The sequence below is a fragment of the Corapipo altera genome, unplaced genomic scaffold, assembly GCF_003945725.1.
Source record: "Corapipo altera isolate COAL_440 unplaced genomic scaffold, ASM394572v1 349, whole genome shotgun sequence".
Lineage (NCBI taxonomy): Eukaryota > Metazoa > Chordata > Aves > Passeriformes > Pipridae > Corapipo > Corapipo altera.
In genome coordinates this window covers 1,114,373-1,135,019 of record NW_020884997.1, presented here as the reverse complement: position 1 = coordinate 1,135,019, position 20,647 = coordinate 1,114,373, and the positions used below count along the sequence as shown (strand labels likewise).

Sequence of the window (20,647 nt, the reverse complement as noted above, 5' to 3'; positions counted from 1 at the left end):
CAGTAAAGAATTTTTTTCCTAATATCTAATTTAAACCTACACTCTTTCAGTTTGCTGATGTTGTCATCAAGTGTATCTTTCTATGTACTTTCTCCCACTACATCATACATTTCAAAAACAGGGAAAAAAATGGAACAGGCATTCCTCTCCTCATAACAACTCGTTTTCCTTTATCTTCTTGCCTTCCATCTCATTTATGGTGTCACGGATCCTCATGACAAAAATAAAGAATATAGCAAATAATTTGAAAAATCGCTGTCCTCAAAACAGAGGCGCACATTGATATTTCTTCTGCACAAGCTATTAGAGGCTGTATACTGCAAGCTCAGCTACAGTTTCTTCTAAAAATGACCTGCTCCCTGGCTGCTGTGTTCTGTAAAAAAGGGAGCTGCACAACCACAGGCCACTTTCTAAAGCGTTTTACTTAGATGATGCCTCACTTGCAGCTGAACTCTAAAGTTCTTACAGGGCAGATGAGCCTTGGATCAATTAAGATCACAGAAAAGCGGTTTTCAAGACAATAGTGGCCCAGAACAGCTACAGTCAGTACTATAAAACAGAGCTGACAGTGTAACATAAATGAAGTTAATAATTTGGCTCATGGGGATGATAAGCCCACATCACTGCGACGGATCTGAAACACAGGCAAGTAAACAATCCTGCTTGAAAACAAAGCACTTTAAATCCCAAAGGAGACATGATTACACTATGGACTGCAGCGTGAGTCCAAGAAAAGCAGCTTGCAACCCAAAGCAGGACCCAAAAAAGCAAGAAGGAGTAGCGTTTATCAGGAAGAAAAAGGTTCTGGGAACACCTGGTCAACTTCTCTATATAAGCTACAAAAAAATCTCATTCTTCTGAAAACTACTATTTTCCCAGGTTTTGCTGCTTTCCTCTCAAAAAACTTGGTTGCTTTTGAACATGAAGTGCTAGAAAAATGCAGACAAGTAACGTGCTAAGTTGCAGATAAGATAAATGCAGATAAGATACGTGATAGAGAGAAAGTATAACATAAGTTCAAAAATTCCGCACCATTACCCAAAAGACACTGTCACTGGCATATCACAGACCATTATAACCAAAGACTCCTAAGAGGACACAGAGCTACTCAAATCCTGGAAGAGTCTTAATCATATTAACAAATTTCATAGTACCTTCCCAACTACCTTACTGGGAAAACAAACAAACAAAAAAAAAACCACCACCCACTTTGTTCAGACTAGAAGACCTCAAATGGAAGTAGAAGTGACATGTGACCAAACCATTAAATTAATGCCTTACAGAAGGACACAGAGACAGTGAGTTCTGTTTAAGCATTTTGATAAGATAAATAGCCCATAATCAGAACATAAGCTGTCTCAATGTACTCATATCTGTTTCAACAGGTTCCTAAATGGGTGTTAATATAAGTACAAAACTAGAGCAATTTACATACAATAACGCTCCCCCTTGGTGTAGCACTGCTTAACCATTTGCCAGGTCAGAGGACAAAGCTATGTTTGCAGAAAACATTATCCAGTACCTTTCATATTTAAAAGCCCACATACTTGTATTAAAATTAACACCTGTCATTGTTAAAAGGCAGAAATAGATGTGGAATTTCCAGGTGAGCAAGAGGAATGTATTTCTCAATGAGGGGGGAACCTGGTTGACGGGCAACAACCTCTACTCCCTTTAGACATTAGGCATTAGAACAATATGCCACCCATAAGCTTTTCAGAGAAACCCAGAATTCTTTCTGCTACTTCAGCAGTTTCCACTACACTCCCTCCCTCTCACTAGCACAGAAAAGGTAGTGTTTAACCCAGAATGAATTCCTCAATCAAGTTTCATCATATGACTGCATAGGTAACACTGGATTCTACAATTTTACTGAAGCTAGCTCAAATAAAGTATTAATTGCACCTTTCCAATCTGTTAGTCCTACTGCTACAAAACGCCTCTCCTAAAAAAAGATTCTTGAATACCTACATGAAGCTACTACCATCATTATCAATTTAAAGCTAGGCCTTCCTTGAGAAGAGATGACAATAAAAATGTAACATCAGGTATTGTCAGGCAGCTAGTCTCTCAAATCATGCTGCCTTCAAACTTTTAAAGGAAACTTGCTCCATTACCAAGGACTGGAAAAAAGTAACATCAGTCATCTCAGCTACCAACATTTTTGTTCTCCCCCAATACAGCATTATTGAGTGTTGTGACAAATTACACAAACGTGTTCTATGTTTCAACAGTATTACAGGCAAATTTCAACCAGAACTGGAGTTTAGACACAGCAAAAACTTAACATTTGATCACAGGGCACACATTTTGCTCTTACACTTGTGAAACTGTCAACTGTGGCAAACCCTAAGACAATGGAAACGATGTGGAAAAGAAAGAAAACGTCATTCTTTTCCTCTCATACTGATTACAGATAAGCTTGAGGAGGCAAAACTAGCAATCCATTTCTCTGGAATTTGTTGCAAGAATATCCAATATAATAAACAAAAATAGTAGAGCAGACAAAAAAAATGGACAAAACCTCTAAGGAACAGTGCTCATAACATGACAGGACTACCACGCAGTATGTCCCAGCACAAAAAGAAAACAGCACAGCATAGAAAACACAGAAGGCTTTAACAGTTGGAAAAAAGTGATCTTTACCAACCTACAAAGAAAGCTCACTTCTTGGTCATTAGTAAGTAGCAGTAATTTCCAGGAAAAACTAATTATCTGCAGGGCCAGAAATAAAATTTTTAACCTTCCATTATACCAGAATGGTTTTTCCTTTTTCACACAGACCTACCCAGCGACATTTTTCAACCGCAGCCCAACCATCTGCATCTGCACCCTGTGGTCACTTTCACAGTGCTGGCCTCAAAGACACGTCCTTTCCGTACTTCTAGCAATTAAGAACTCTAAGAAGATAAAGTATGTAACCCCGACACATCATGCTGAAGGATAGCCAGTACCACTAGTATCAGGGTCTGGTACCAATGCTGTTATTTGAAGATCAGTTGTCCACAGGACCACATCACATTCTGCTTACTGCACACCTGACCGATTTCATTAGCAGGAAAGCTGCAAACAGAACCTTCGCATAAACTTCTGAGCCCCTAGTTTGAGAGCACTGGTCACAAAGTTCTTGATCATCACACAGGATAGTTTGTCTTCTCTTCGTAAGCATATCAGTGCCACAACACTTCTTGGTTGCTTCTAGTTGCTTCTATCATCTACATTTCAGAAGGTGGTGGTTGTTGTCTGCTTCTTCAAGAAGGGTGAATATGCTGTTTCCTTCTGATTGAGGTCTAGAAGTGGGCAGGAGGAGCATAAAGCTTGATTCTCTTTCCAGGTTCATATGACTTGTTAGCCTCCAGTCTCTGTAACACTGTCTGTATACTGCACCACTGTATTTTAATTAGAAAAACAAGCCTGCCTAAACCTGTGCTCTACTTACACAGACTGTGTTACATATTTTCTTCTCATAAGCATGAAAGAGGCAGGCTATTTGCCAAAAATCACGTTCTTCAAACAAATCTTCAAGATGTGACTTCCATGTACATACTCACACTGTGGGTACAATTTGAAACACAGTAATCTTTTTGCACTTCCAAAATGCCTGGAGTATCAAGAAAATCAACACTAGATACCTTTATGGTCTAACTCTGTCAAATATCATAATGCTGATGCAAAAGTTTTGTCCATAAGAAAATAAATGGAAAATTTACTCTTCATCTGTCAAAGTCGACACATAAAACTGCAGCAGTAAAGACCCAAAAATATTTACATGCTTCAGGTTTTGGCAGTTAATTAGCTAGTTTCACAATTCCAGGACAACTTCATTTTGAAAAACAAGGACCCATAACATAATGAACCTGTCCCTGTGTTGAAAAGGACTTTTATTTAGGTGGAAAGTAATTGTTTCACAGGATTTCTGACATATAGTAAATGATATCATCTTTCTCAAGTAATAAGTTCTGATAACATCTTCTTCATGTGGCTGCTGCAACTGGAAAATTTGTCAAGAATCTGGTCGATGGTAGAAAACAGGCAAGAAGAGGTCAGAACTCTCCGTCAAATGGAGTTTCAGCAATCACAGAGTAACCACCAGTCAGAAGTTGGAAACCAGCCAGTGAGCAATGCTAACCTGCCATTCAATTCATATTACAAAAATGACAAATTATGTCACGTGAAGACTTTCAGAATACCTAGCATTCCACTCAGAACAACGATACGTACAGAAAGAAATCTGTGTCCCTTTCCCTAACTCTCCACCAGGTTTGTTCACCCTCAGGGTCAGTATTTGCATAACATATCAATGTCTTTACTGCATATTGCTAGTACCCTGCACTGACACACAGCATTTCAAATAGTATCTTTTGCCTGAGAACTCATCCTACAGAAACAAAGCTCACAAAAGGAGACTAAGGGACACCAGCACATTCCAGACAGCAGGTGTCCAATCTAAAGGAAGGCACCAAAAATACTTATTTAGAATTCCACTCTTCCAAGATCATATTCAAATCCTGGGGAGGGGCCGGGGGGGGGGAGAGGAGCACAGGAAGGCTTTCACAGTGGTGTAACAATCAACATCCTGGGAAATATGACCACCACCAAGAGATACCATGTTCAAGATCAGTCACTTACAGTCTTCCAAAGCAGATAAACCTGAAATCACACCTGTAAACGCACAGGGCTTTGCTGATATCAGTATAACATATTAAGTGAGGTACCTCCTAAACTATTAAAATTACACCAGTAATTACCATAAAACTATCTGGATTGTAATTTGAAATATTCTATTGAGCATGATCTGTTTCCTAAAACCCATTCTGACTGTTCACTGGTTTGTAATTCTCTAGTTCTCTATGAAAAGCAGCATTCTTAGTTTCAATATCAACTCAAAATTTAAATCTTTGTCACCTTCCCCAGAATAGAAATGCTCTTGTCTTCAACTAGGTCTAAAGCCAGTATCTATTGAACCTGTAATGTGGTAGATAAGCACGAAATGCAGTTACACCCTTGTATCAACAGCATAGCAAAATATGACAGACCATGCAGAAGGGGGGAGCTGATTGTATTTGACATAAAAACTGGAAAAAAAACCCCAGGTTTCACTCAATCTTATACTCAAGAGCACCAGAAAGCATTTGGTGCCCAAGAAGTCTGTCCTGCAATCAGTCAAGCAGGAAAAAGATGTTCATGCTGTCCATCTAGCAGTGGGCCATTACACCTGGCCCAACAACAAGCATCAGGAGGTCCAGGACCTGTTGCCCTGACATGGAAGGCGAGAGATACCAGTCAGCAAGTTCTCCTCACATCTCCTGGGTACTTCCTCAGTCAGAAACCACATGCAGATCTTACAGGTTACAGATAGGCCTTCTCATACCCCTTGGTAGCAAAGAGTGATGATTATCTCTGCCTTGTACCACGTCCGTGACTTACCAGTATTTGTTCACTGTGCTGAACACAAACAAGTTGGGGTCTGGATGACCAGCTGCTAATCCAGGCATTTTTTAAAGACAGGTCATTCCACCTGTTGCCTGTGGTGCCTTCACATCCAGACGCTTCTGTTCACATTCATTTAGCCCTTCTACTGCAATTCCCCACACGTTTGCCAAGGAAAAGATGCATGGCCATTGCAGCATCATAGCAGAGGGAAAAGTGGCCAGAGGGAAAGGGCAGCACCTTCTTTCTCCCCTCCCCCCAACAGGGTCTGCATAAGCCATCAGAAAGAATGTACAAAGCTATGGTTTAAAGGTTTTTTCACCGCTCAGTATTGACAACATCACAGGTATTTTTTAGACAAATCATAGTACTCATTTTATTGAAAGAAGAGGAATCTCATGCTCCAGCAGATCGTTCATATGTAGACGCCATCTCAAACCTCTTTAGTTCAGTTACAATTGCAGACTTAGCAGACATTCTCATAGAGTATGAAAAGAGAAAACTTGGGAGACAGCCTCAGCTCTTCATCCGGTTCACCTGAGCAAGGACATTAGACACATGTGGAAAAATCCCCAACAAAAACTTCTCTTTAGAATAACTTATTCTATCAACTCTGAACAAATCAAGGAATCACCTCAGAAGATTAAAGATCTCTCAGAGAGGTAATAACAACCAAGTAAAATAAATTTATCACATCAGGAGTGTTCTCTTCTAGAAAAGTAGGTGGCTATTTAAATGTCTTTCAGTAAGGTTTGTACAGGAAGAGTCACAATCTCTCAAATGGAGAGCTAAGAAAACAAGCACTGCCCACAGCTAAAAGGTCCCAGAACATTCTCATTATGCACACAGTTCAAAGATACTAAAAAGCAAAGAATTAATGAGTAACACAGGTCAGATTTTTTCCAGTGATTGACGTACTCTCCCTGGCAACAATCAGCTGAACCAAAGACCGTATTAATACTCTAGCATTTAAATCTTTACCCTCAGCCCCCCTTCTTAAAAGTAAGTATGAGGTTCCTCTTTCCTCCCTTGCAAACACTGCCAACAACCTGTAAAAATTGCCTTAGTTGCTCTTGCTGATGAGGATACTACGGCATTTGCCATGTTTGCCAAAAAGATTTGTCATTTGTCCTAGAGAGCTTTCAGATGAGTATTAAACCAACAGTCATGAGGACCTTAATTATCATATACCCAAAACCATCTTTCAAGCTAATTGCCATCATCACTTTGCATTAGAAACTAAATAGGCCTAAATGCTTGGAAGTTACAGCATCAATGAAGTTACCGCACCTTAAGACTAACTTAATTTCTTGTAAATAAGGGTTATTAAGGAGCACTCCATAGTACCAATACTCAAGAACTGTTAATGACAACTATTTGCTTTGGTTATTTGGGGCTGCTCTCTTCTTACATTACATACAATATTCCTTCAGAAACCACCCTCCAAACAGAAAATCCCTGGTCTCCAAACTGAATTCCACACAGTTGTTTCTTTCCTCCTCGCCTGCCTTTCATTACTATTTCCAGTGAGTCATTAAAAAAAGTATCTAAAGTAAAGCAAAGTGAAGCAAAGATCATGGTATTCCACCACTGTCCTCTCCCTACCTCTCTCCACCCACTTCTCAGAAAAATACAGTTCTGAATGTGCATTCCAAGACACTTCCAGTCCAGACAGCCACTCCCTGCCAAATGCATGAGGTCATCAATGAAACAGTACAAGATCTGTAGAGAAATATCTCCTCAAGTGCAAACAGGAGCCGATAAAAGCATCAGATAAAGTGTTGAGAGTTAAACATAAGGTACTTCAACTTATAACTACTGATAATAAAGTATTACCTACGAATATTCATGGATATTCAATCCAATAGGGGACTTGCATTGTATCTGTCAAAAGCAGAAAACAGACAAAAAGAAATCCACCGCAAAACCACACACATGCAAAAAAACCAATAACCAACCCAAAAACCATTACCTGACCCGACTTACAAGTGGAAACACGAAGAAATAAAGAAAAAAGTCTTGATTAATCTGGAATAAAAAGAGGAACTCTGTTACGCCAAACAAGAATAAGTTCTGCTATGTCAATTAGTGACCTTCTGACCCACTCACCTGATCTAGAGGGGTAACTTATGGTGGGAATTATATAAGTTATATTCAGTCAAATGCCAGTTTCTGGAATTCTGTGACTTGGATTATACATGAAGATATCAGGACTCCTCACGCACAAATACATTTACAAATACAAACATTTATGAAGGAGCTCATTTGCCTCTTGACTCTGCAACCGTAGAAATCCAGTCACACTTCAATACTATAAATGGTTCAAAAATTTTTTAAAAAGTCCTCATTCTAAAGTTAGAAAATAAAAAAAAAATATTTCTGAAAGGAGTCATAAGTTTAAATTAAATATCAGGAAACCAAACAGATATAATTCAGAATACTCAGACTGTCTCCCTTCTAAATGTGAAGACCTCATCAACAAGAGGAACACCTTCTTTGGCTTTACATTACAGGCTACTGACAAAATTACTGCAGATGTTTTCTAAACATAACTAATTCCATCTTTAGATCTTTTTCAGCATGCAATGCTAACCAGCAAATATTAAAGAGAGGATCATTGTGATCTGATAGATTAAATATAGACACAAGCCGTCCTGCAAAAAGCAAAATAGCTTTCACATATCACAACTACAGAATGTCTCATATCTAGTCCGTGAACAGTTCAAGATCCACCACATTATCTTTTTCTGTTATTTACAAAATTCTAGTAATTTCCTATGCTTCTGAGGTAATACAATTATTGCTAATAAATCGCTGCAAGACACAAAACTGCAGCTGGACTGAACACACTCTGGACATTCAAATATGAATGCAAATGGAAATACCTTTAAAAGCTAAAAGAAATCCCATCCCAACGAGTCAGGTTTTCCTAAATTGGGGGTGGTAGGGAAGGAATGGAAAAAAAGAATGAGCTCAGAAATATCCAAAACAATCCCCACCTTTCTTTTTCTTTGAGGGACTCCTGAGTTACATTACAACTCCTGCTGCCTTGAGATTTACAATAAAACAAAGCAGCAACAAAACCACAGCAGTGGTTCACACCACCAGGACGGACTGTGGCACTCTGGGCTATGTGCCACAGGTTGCTCTACCGCCTCATCCTCAGAATCCTCTGAGAGGTAGTGCCCTACAGCTTCAAAACCCATAGGAAACCTCTCTGTGTTTAATCTGCACAATAATTTAAGCAGGATTTAAATAAGATATTTTGCACATGATATACTTACCTGAGGTACACTGAGAACCATACAAAAGTAAGCGAGAAAGCCTAATCCTGCTTTTCTCAAACTACCTTTCTAATACCTAGCGCTCTATCACAGCCCTGTTCTTAACCAAGGCTCATAAGACACATATTTTAACTGAACTACCTCAGTTTTTCCAAGTTCAGGTTAATAAGAGAAAAGAATCAGTGTAATTTATCCCCTTTTTGAAAAATCTGATTTGTAATGAAGAAGCCTCTTGAGACTAATCCTGTGTAAAAGAGCAACTATCACATTTCCTTCACAAAAAGATTTAAGCTGCACTATTTTAAGCATCTTCAAACAAGAGCTCCTACAGCAACTGATATCTACACCTTTACAGACCCTGATGAACCAGCTTTACAAGATTACTCACAGAATAAGCTTTGCAGAGTACTAACTCTAGATGTGTTTAATCTGTCTAGAAAGAAGTGTCCTCTGTAATTCTTCCTTATCATTCTTCTGGGCACCCTACACCTCTGAAAATAAGAAACCTCTTGAAGCAAATATCGGATGACTATGCCAAATTCTGAGAGACAATGATATCCAGTCAAACACTTTCAAACTAAATGTGGGAAACCTAAAAAGATGAAGACTAGATTTTTTTTTTCTTTAAACATTAGTTTTCTTGCAGGAAATCTAGCTCCCCGGTAAACAATTTAGGTTTATTTTTTGCTTCAAGATGGACAAGTCATCCCAGTCAAAAAAAAAAAAGTACTCCCTACCTTAAGAGAAAGCATGGATGAGGGTGAAGGGAAAGTAATTTACAGAAAAGCATCAATAGGAAAGGTCCTTCGGACTCTACTACGCAAGCACAAAGTATTAATTTCTTTCCATGATTTCATCAGTTTACACTAAGCCATCTTCCAATCTGTCAGAAAAAAGGGGATTACCACAAGAACACAGACAGTACACTTCAATCCTGAACTGATTAGATCCACAATATAGAACAATCATCATCCTTTCCTTACTAAATAGGGTATATTTTCTACAAGAAAACCCCAAAATGAGAAAAAAACCCATAGGGACAGATTCCATCCTGACGCATTCTAGAAGAAACACACTGCTCAGGCAAGTTAAACAGCTACTGGAAGCAGCACAATCTGGGCACTAAAATGTTTACGCTATACTAGGACATTATCCAGAATGAAAATAGTTCCTACTATCACAGTGGAAACACATGGTACCATCACCCACAAAGTCAGATGAGGAAACAAGAGAGCCAACAATACTCTCATTGCACTTGGAGAACTAAAATATTCCACTGTGAAAGACAAAGCTTGAAAAAGCCTTTGCCAGATTGCTAAGCGTTTATTTCATCATGAAAATGCCACAATACCCCAACAAGTACCCCACATAGGAAAAGAGGCTATCACACAACACTGATGAAGAATACTATAGTGCACCACTCTGACTTCTTGATAAGAACTACAAAAGAAGGTCTCTCGAGTTGCTTCTATTCCTGAAAAATATACCCTTACCCTTCTGCGAGCATGAGCTGCCATGTCATAACAGAACAGAGTATACTCTTAATAGTTTTATCTGCACTGCCACAGCTTTTCTATTGGACTACTGTGATTTGGAGACAAAAAAAAAAAAGCAAACCAATCCAAACAAACAAATAAACAAAAATAGAACACAAACTATAAAACTTGAAGTAATAAACAACACTTATTAATAAAGCCATTTTATTCAAGAATGAGGCATCTAGTTGACACACAGCACAGGAATCCCTCTATTCACAATCTTCATTTTAGCTCCAAATTTCATTTCAATGTCTTTCACAATCTTGAGCAACTTAATTGCACTCTGCCTCCCTTTCTCCAACAAGCAAGAATAATTCCTGTTTCACAAGACTGTTGCACATTAACTGAAGTCAAAAACTGCTAAGTAACAAGAGAACAACAGTGACAGTGAAAAAAAAAAACAAGACAGTAGGGTGGAATACCACTAAATAAGAACAGGTTATTCCTCTGCTAGTGCTTCTGATGTATGCTCCCTAGCAGACAGGTACTCCGAACAACTTCAAGAAATACTCGAAGTTACTGCACATTTGTTGTTACATCAGACAGTTCAGAAATCCAAACTTTTCTAAATTTTTCATTTCAGTATGAAATTAGGTGCTGTTGCTGTGTTAGGTATTTTTGCCTGAATTTTTTTGCAAATCTGGGCAAGGAATTGAACAGAGAATCAGCACCTCCTCGAGCATTTACTCTGAGGTCAATGACAGGAAGAGTCCACAAGTGAGGGATCTCCTCCTTGAAGAGGCTCCTTCAAGCTTGGACAGTGACCACAGTGCAACTCCTCTCTCCCGGTTTGCCCAGGACTTGCTCCTGATGATTTTGGATTCAAAGGGAAGAAGTTATTTTGAAATATAGTCAGATCTTTCTCACTACTTCAAACTTCATCCAAGTCCATACGGATGGAAAATTATTATCTGCTAGTAACTAAGCAGTCTCTCTGAATTTGTACTAGTGACAATTGTTACAAAGCACTTAAAAGACTACAGCATACACTGAGTGTTCCCTGCCCTTTCAAAAATAGACTATACATTCTTGGCAAGGCAACATAAACTATTAAAATCTTGGAATGAGATCCTTCTTTATACTCTGCTAGAAGTGAGCTTGTAAAAACTCAGCACTTCCTCCTCATTAAAATCACTACAGCTGAACACGTCTGTCTTGCTGAGGAAGAACTACACAGATTTATATGAAATTCACCACCCAGCCAGTCAAAGTTTTCTAGTTCTTAATTCATATCATCTTTTGAAGGACAAAGGCAGACTGAAGTGTTTAGTGAGCCATAACAAAACATACTGTTGGCTATTTCAAACATGCATTTATGTATGTCTCATTCTATCTCCATGTACAGCATATATGATTTAATGTTAGCAGAAGATTTTTAAAAATACCAACAGTAAGACTTCAAGTACTCATTTTTAATATCAGTTCTTTTTCCTTTAACAGCAGATATACAGCATCTACTGTGTTCTGAACATACTTTTGGTTAAGTCTCTGAATAAAGATACACAGCATGCTTATATGCTTATTAAACATGGAGATGACACGAAAGCTACACACATGCTGGAAGACAGGAATAAGATCGAAGTTCTTTCAATATTTTAAACAAAGATCAGGAAAGATCCAACTCAGCAGGATCAAGTGAAGGGTAACACACTCGGGAAAACATGATAGACCATATAAACACAAGATGAGGAACAAATTTCACCAGCACGACTACAACAAAAACGTGGCAACTCAGTAAAACTGTATTACATCTTAATATCATGAAAACACAAATGCCATGCAAGTGTACAATACTAGCAAATCTACTGGGGTACACAAAATAATCCCTGCACTCTTTAAAAGTATGCATGCTAAGACCCTGTAGGAAAAGTTTTCTGTTTTGGAAGTGCACTTCCAGAAAGACAGAGAGTGCATGGAGAGAAGTCAGAGCAATCCAGGGAAAAGTACTAGAGACTTATTAAAAAAGACACAGAGAAATACACAAGAATTGTGTTGTCAGTCTAAGAGAAGATAAGTGCAAGGGAAATACACTGTTACAATTTAGTTTTAAAGAGGTTGCAGTTAAGAGGAAGGGAATAAGTGTTTTTGATGTCCAGCGCTAAGCAAGGAGATGATACTGCACTAAGACACAAGTCGGACAACAGGGAGAACTCATCCAGTGCTAGGAAAACTGGAGCAATAGAGCAACAGAGTTCTTGTCACAAAGTCTTCAGGAACATGTTAGATAAACGCATTAGGGGTTAGGGGTTTTTTGGGGGGGGTAGGAGGGGTTCTCTGGTTTTGGTCGGTTGGGTTTTTTAGTGCAAGTATATAACCAGTAAGAAACAGAGACAAGAGGTAAGATGCATCCAAATTATTCCCTTTACCAAATGTCACAACTTCTTTTAAAGCACCAGCAGTTTCAAAACCACTTATTCTTACCTCTTTGCTTCCTCCAGATGACAGAGGTATTCATAGGCTACATTCTGGCGTCGTCTTTCATCCATTTCCTCTGCTGTTAATCTCTCATTATCCAAGACAGCTGCAAATAGATAAAACATATTTCTCAGGTGGTTGAAGATTGAATATAATTGAACAGGCATATAAAAAAAAATCAGATCAACCTCTCCCACAGAAACTCATCCATTTTTTTCCCTAATTCAGAAGAATTAAGAATTTGATGATCTGTTCTTTACTAGTATCAGAAGAAACCCTGTTTCCTTATCCTCCTCACATAAATTTGTCATCTTCCTTCTTTCTGACTTCACAATTTGACTGCTTCCACCTTCCAGTTTATTAGAAATGATCCTTCATTCTCTTATTTTCTTCTAGCTTTGCCTTTGTCTTCCTCAAAGGCACATCAGTGACCATATGTCCCATCTGTCCTCTAATTTTGACAGCAAAAGACTAAGGAAGGACAAAAATATATATTCACATTATATAATCCCTTCTGTATCTTCATAGTCCACCTCTAAAAGAAGACGGAAATGCTACTCATAGTCCTCATCTGGAAGGGAATCCTTCAGATCCACAACCTGCATGTCATCTTTGGATCAAGCTGAGGACCTGCATAGGGGTATACGCCTAAATCTTTCAGATTCTGTGTGTTTAAAGCCTCAGTGAAAAAGTGTACTTTTCCCATACTTACAGATAAACATGGCTCATGTTAAAAAAAAAAAAACACAAGCACACAACTTCTTAGGTTCTATGGGCCAACTGGACAAATAGGAAATGTCTCATACTGTCATTAATTAAAGGTTAGTTTATACCTAAAATGCTTTCAACAACTATCTACTGTGCACTTATTGAGACCCCACCAGGAGAACTGTGTCCAGCTCCGGGGTCCTCAGCACAACACCTGTTACACCAGGTCAAGAGCAGGGCAATGAAGATGCTCAGGGGGCTGGAGCACCTCTCCCATAAAGACAGGCTGAGAGAGCTGGAGTTGTTCAGCCTGGAGAAGAGAAGGCTCCGTGGATACCTCACTGCAGCCTTTCGCTACTTAAAAGAGGGCTTATAAAAAAGGAGGGGGAAAGGCTTTTTACACAGGCAGATAGTGATAGGACAAAGGGAAAGTGGAGAGATTCAGATTACATGTTAGGAAGGAATTCTTTAACCAAAAAGATGGTGAGACCCTGGCACAGGTTGCCCAGAGAAGCTGTGGCTGCCTCACCCCTGGAAGTGTCCAAGGCCAGGTCAGACGGGGCTTGGAGCAACCTGGGCTAGCGGAAGGTGTCCCTGCTCATGGCAGGGGGTGGAACAAGATGATCTTTAAGGTCCCTTCCAATCCAAATCATGCTGTGATTCTCTGAACTACATGCAAGTGATGAGGTATCAACTACAGCACTTGGGATCAAACAAGATCGTGGTTCAAACCACAAAGGGGCTTTGGAAACCAGTACGGAGTACCGCAAAAGCATCATTCTGATTACTGCAACCTACACGAAGTCACGTGAGCTGAAAAGTGTCACAATGCACAGGGCAATGCCTGACAGTAGGGAAAAGTTCCCTCCTCTCCCAAACCCTCAGACTCCATCCTGCCTTCTTTAAACCGGCCCTCCCTGCCCGCCCCGGCTTCGGGCGGCACCGCACGGTCGGGTCGACTGCCGCTTTGACGCGGTATCGTAGCACCGGTGAGCCCTCATCTCGGACGGCAAGAGCCAAAGCCTCCCTCTCCACAGCAAGCCTATGACAAGGTGGTGGAGGTGTCGGATAGCAGCGGTGTTTCGCCCGGCAAGTCGGGTGTGGTCGCCGAAATCGGCGGGAAGGCAGAAGGCAGGGCCGCCCCCTCCCCGCCCGCGGCGGACATCTTGGGCGAGGCTCGGGGCCCGCCCGCGGCAGACGACGGCGGGACAGCCGTAGGACGCCCCTGCGCTGTCCACCCACCGCCTTCTCCCAGAGCTCATCTCTAGCATCCGTGAAGGCCGTCGAACTTGGACGGGCTTCCGCGCCACAAGGCGCCCACCCCCGGGGCCCGCGAGGAGAGCCGGTGGGGCGCATCGCGCCCGCGGGACAGCCCCGGAGCCCGGGCCCCGCGGCTCCCCCCCGTGCCTGCGGCGTCCCAGCCTCCCCTCCCAGCGTGGGACTCTGGAAGGTGCGGGCAACGTGGGCTGGGCGTCGCTTGGCGGCCACGCGGATTCCCGGACCCCGGGCGTTCCGGTACTCACAGCCATAGTGGGGCCGGGACACGGCCAGCCCGTCCACCTCCTCCGCCGCCATGGTGCTGCGCTGGGCCGAGGCTGGCGCGAGCTGGGCGCGGCTGTTCCTCTTCCTGCCGCACCGGGTGTGGCGGGGGAGGAGCTGCCGCTCCGCGCTCTCTCCGTCTTCCCGACCCGGTCGCGCCCTGGCCGCCTCCGTCACCTTCGTCCGCTGCTGGAGCAAAGCGACGATTTGCCTTGCCCTGCCGGTCGGCACCGACGGACCCCGGCCTGGCCACCCTGTCTCTCCCCGGAGTCTCTCACAGGGCCACCGCCCTGGCCCTGAGCCTTCCCGTCAGCCCCATTCGTAACACCCAGCTAAGCTCTGACCTAAACTCTGCGGAACACAGCCCATGTCAACCTAGCCACGACCCACATCTTACCCTGTCAGCCTTTCCAGCCTCCTTACACACAGCTCGGCCGTGCCAGCCCCACTGTGTGCAGTGCAGCCAGATCAGCTCGGCGTCGACAGTCTGTCTGCCTTCCACACGCTGCTGATACAGGCTTTTCTAGGCGCTCTGCTCCTGCCAGGCTCCCCAGCTGGATCACCCTTCTCGGCAGTAAAATCTGACCTTGCTGGATGCAGCTCGGCTCTTTCATCTAAACAGCTTTGCTGACCAAACCATGGTAACTCACCTGAAATGTCAGCCACAAGTTTAAGCAGGGTGCGCCAAAACAACAGCAATGTTCAGCAGCACTGCCACGGGAGAGAATCATGCCCTGAAAGTTTCCTTCCCTTCAACATGTATTACTGTTGCTTTGCCTGGTTCTTGTTCAAGAGTCAGAGCACTGAAGATGCCAGCCACCATGTGTCTGTTTTAATTAGCCCCATGAATTTCACTGCCAGGGCATAAGTTTACTACTTAAGCACAACTTAAATAATGTGGTAGACAAATAGCCTCTATTAGGAAAAGCATCACCAACAGATAAGGGAGTTGATCGTTCCCTTCTTCCCAGTACTGGATTCAGTTCCAGCCTCCCCAGTACAAGGAAGACATGGAGAAAATAGAACAGTGAAACACAAAGCGACTGATGACAAGCTTGGAGCACCTGACATACAAGGAGAGCCTGAGAGATGACATGACAAGAAACAATGGGCAATGGACTGAAAAATATGAAAGTCCCAAATAAACATAAGAAGAAATACTTGTATCCTGAAGGTGATCAAACACTGGAACAAGTTGCCCAGAGAAGTTGTGGAGTCTCTGCCCTTGGACGTACTTCAAACCTAACTAGACATGGTCCTGGACAACCTGCTCAAGTCCACCCTGAGCTGAGGAAGCAAGGTTGGACTAGAGACTTCCAGAGGTCACTTCCAACCTCAATGATTCTGTGAGCCCATCAAAAAGTATATTTACTATATATACATAGGCAACTAGCGATAGGACAGGAGGACATAGTCTTAAGCTGTGCCAGGGGAGGTTTAGGTTGGGCATTAGAAGGAATTTCTTCACAGAAAAGTGATTAGATATTGAAATGGGCTGCCCAGGGAGGTGGTGAAGTCACCGTTCCTGGAAGTATTTAAGGAAAGACTGGATATGGCACTTAGTACCATGGTCTAATTGACAAGGTGGTGTTCAGTCATATTGGACTCAATGATTAGGTCTTTTCCAACCTAACTAATTCTGTGATTCTGTGATATTTAAAGAGTCTGTATGAAAGGAAGACACACTTCAATAGTTACAGAAATAACTAACTCAGTGAATGCCAGACATAAATTACAAAAGGTTTTATAGTGAAACAATAGGTCCAATTATTAACATTTGCATTGCTTCACATGTGGCCACTTTGCAGTTATGCAATGAGAAAACATTTAAAATAATGTTTATATGTAGATTATGGAGTGCAGGACTGGTTTTGTTCCCCCTAAAAATGTCGTAACATTTTTGTGCTGTCCCACAATCTTCCCTCGAAAAAATCTCATAGATTTACACTTTCCTGTAAGACTCATTCTGATAAGAAAAATAAAACATGATTATTGCACATCATCAAAGAATCTGGCTGAACCTCTTCAAGATTATATTTAATGGTTCCTATAATAGCTCCCCTGACTTAAGATTTCTGGTCTTTTGTTATTGCCTCTAACTGGTTTCTGTTAGGATTTGTGTTTCTATGTCTTTAATTTATCGCCTCTCCTGTTTCTTTTTTTTCCTTAATGTTGAATAAGCACTAGCCAGATGGCCTTACAAATAATATTACAGAGGTACCTATTTTTATATAGTTTTGAATTGGAGCAATCAATTCTATTTAAAAGAATTCTTTGGAAGTTCTTGGTCTTAGTGACTAATCACTAATCTTCCTAAGGGAAAAGAGTGCCAAAATTCAGTCCTTTGTCCTTCAGTCCTTCAGTCCTGTTCTTTTGATTTATTGTCTTTTGTATTTATTGGCCACTTCCTTTATGAGAAAAATTAGTTTTGTGAATGGTGCTGAAAAAAGCATGCGTGAAAAAAGACTCTGAATCTGATTCTATAGTCACTTAATGATACCCTACCTGCAGGCCTCCACTGAAACATAAGGAATCTCTTAACCTCTTCAAATCTTCCTTGAAACAGGATCGTATATACAGTTATCATACCTACCTTTCCAAAGTTCTAGAGTCTTGTAGTCCAAAAAAAGATTGTGAAATAATAGCATATTCATACAAATGTCCACTGAATAATTGTTCACATGTATCCTCATTTCTGGCAAAGCAAAGTCTGAAGATTGAGTAGGATCTGCCCTAGGTGCCATTTAGCATTAAGAATTTCAAGCTATTTCTTACTCTTTCTTCAGTGCACATGAAGCTGACAGCTGGAATAACATAGGTCTAATGCCACTCCGCATCTTAGCATGCATCATTCTGATGATCCAGCTCATCATTATTAATAATTTTTTTATTATTTTTTGTGCTTCTATCATGTACAGCCAATCATGACCTTTCCCTTTAGGGCCCATTAATTCTGAATAAGTTTAGCTCTTACCTTCTATGTCTGGAATAATATTTAGATACCTGTAATTTTCTCTGTCTTCTCTAATGACCTAGTTCTGTTTCTACAGGGTCAGAATGCCCAGAATCCAGAAGGAGCTATCTTAAGTGAGTAGGTGTATACATTTAACATATATATTGGGGGAAAAAAGTAGGTGTATATGTGCATATATGTATATATGTATATACATGTTAACAGACACATACACATATGACTCCTATCTCTCATATACTTCGTGAGACTTTTTTGTATGTGGTTGCATGTTAGGCTATGGATTGCCAAGAGGAAAAGTTGCCTTTTGGCTCCCAGCATCAGATCAGAATTATGGTAGTCAAATGAGACAAGTTACTGACCTGATCTTAAAAGAAATAAACAGCAGGGATAAATACATACCAATATCCCAACACACAGTCCCCCAGCGCTAGTTCACAACTGTGCTCAGTGCTAGCCCAGATCACTCCCACAGCCCTGACCCACCCATATATGCAGCAGGGAACTTGGCATGAAGCTCTGGAGAAAATGCAAGGGACCAGCTGCACAGTTGGGGCAAGAGACTGCAGAGTGAACCCATCCCACATTTCCAGTGCACCAGACAAGCCAGGCAGGAAAAAAGGAAGTCTGGCTTTCAAAATGGGTATTCTTCCAGACTCTGCTTTTGCATCCTGACCTCACTTCAAATGGCCCACAGCTTGCCTGGGATGCACACTATCTGCAGGATTCCCCAGGGAAGACTGAGAGCAAGTGATTCTAACCCAAATCCTGCCCAGTTCTGCTGATACTCACAATGCAATGCTAGGACACACCAACAGGCTGCTGGAATAGCAGAGGAGTCCTTACTCCTTAGAGGCAAGTTAGGAAGCTCCCCACTCTGCATGTTCATGATAAAATCCTCTCCTTCCCCCGTCATGATAGTGGAATATGGGCAAGCTCTGTACTGGTAAAAAGGCTTTTTGAACTGGAAAACAGTGCACTTGTCCCCATGCACCAGGTACAGTTTCTCTTGAAGGACCTGTAGAGTCTAATGAAGCTCCACAGCTACCTGAAAAAACAGAAGAAATATGGGTAATTCAATATTCATTTTGTCTGTGATACACACTCCCTGTCTTTTTATCTGCTTTGTAATGCTGACTTGTTGCCCCTGTATTTGTTCTCATGCAGGCTACCTAAAAAGACACTTGGGGAACCAATAAAGTAATTTAAGTCCTGAGCAGTCCACAACACTTAGCTGGAAGTGAGTGGGGATGAGCCAGATTTACAGATTGTAAAGCAAAGATGCAATAAGACATCTATGACCAATTCTGCAATACTGGCCACATACCAAACACCCTGCACCAAATCCCTAATTTTCACCTCAAAGGACTCCTCCAATTATGAAAAAGCAATCAGATTTCTATTTAAATTGTTTTCATGTCAATTTTAATTGAATGATTCACTTCCAACAATTCACTACCTTCCACAAAAAATAGCTCCCCTCACATTTGATAAAGGGAAGTTCCTTCTACTCAAATTTCAAACTGTTTATACTCCTGCTGTGTTCTCAAGGAAGACTCTTCAGATTTTCTACTTTTTGTGAACAAATGCTGCTGTAAGCTTAGTTTCTGGCTGCAGAAGATGACTGTATTTACATGCAAGATTTCCCGGATTAAATATGTAGTATGTCAATCTATTTATGCTAATAAAAGCATTACATTAATAGTACCGTACAAAGATACCACTAAATTACGTATTTAGTCTTTACAGACTAAACATTTTTGTCAGTTACTGAGCCATCACCACGTATATAATTACCTATAAGCTATCAACAGCCTGCTTAGCTTTATAATCTGATGATGATAGTATTTAAATTCAGCAATAATCAAAACCCACCTGTTAGCACAGAAATCTTGGTAAGCAGCATGGGATTGAACCAAGTCTTTTACGGATAAGGGAAGAACTGGCACTAACTCCAGCACTGCAGGATTGAAGCTAACAGTGCTCAGTCTCACATAGTGCATCCTAAAAGCAGGAATGGCATGTAGCTTTTGTAACCCAATTGTATGCTGTGATATTTATGTCAATGATGCACAACCAACTGCCTAGCCAAACTCCTCAGTCTTTATTATGATGATAGAAGTTTTGTTAATAGAAAGAGGGTAGTTTTATTATACTGATACATGATAAACAATACTGTTGCGGCTCCCATGTTACACAAGAAGTCGTATAGCTGTAGAAAGCAGGTGCCCGTGTATCAGAGACACTGCACGAAAAAAAATTCTTTCTTCAACGAAGCAACATACTAGGACCTCGTTCATCTCTGTAAAAATGTAACAGAAGTTCTTACTGCATTTCAGACCTTATTTTGGCAAGCTGATCATGAACCAAATACAGATTAAATGGTATTTAACACTAAACACTAATTTCTTCTAAATGAACAAGAGTAAACAGGCACATGAAGAAAAACAGTACCAAAAAATAAGGGAGGAGGGGGAATGAAAAACAGGTTGCTAAAAACCAGTTTATTAGATAACTCCACAACTTTGAAAATGGGCAGTTTTGATTAAAAGACTACCCGGGATGAGACAGGAAACTAAAGAAAGCAACACATAATAAATGGAGAAAGGTAAAACTGGCACGCACTCCTCTCGGCTCCGCCCAGCCGCTGCCTCTTTCGGCAACGCGGCGAGAGCGGCTCCCGATCCGATCCCATCCGATCCGATCCGATCCCATCCCATCCGATCCCATCCGATCCGATCCGATCCCATCCGATCCGATCC

At 41.1% G+C, this 20,647-nt stretch overlaps 1 protein-coding gene across 1 annotated transcript in view; it reads right to left on the bottom strand.

The window, feature by feature from the left end:
- The window catches only part of IQGAP1 (IQ motif containing GTPase activating protein 1), a 54,158-nt gene extending 39,134 nt beyond the window's left edge, over positions 1-15,024 (bottom strand). Inside the window, exons 1-2 of the mRNA XM_027666657.1 lie at positions 14,899-15,024; positions 12,674-12,773 (exon numbers count right to left, since the gene is read on the bottom strand). Coding sequence (XP_027522458.1) covers positions 12,674-12,773; positions 14,899-14,950 — 152 coding nt within the window. The 5' untranslated portion in view covers positions 14,951-15,024. The remainder of the gene's footprint in view (positions 1-12,673; positions 12,774-14,898) is intronic.
- Between the last annotated feature and the right edge of the window lie 5,623 nt (positions 15,025-20,647).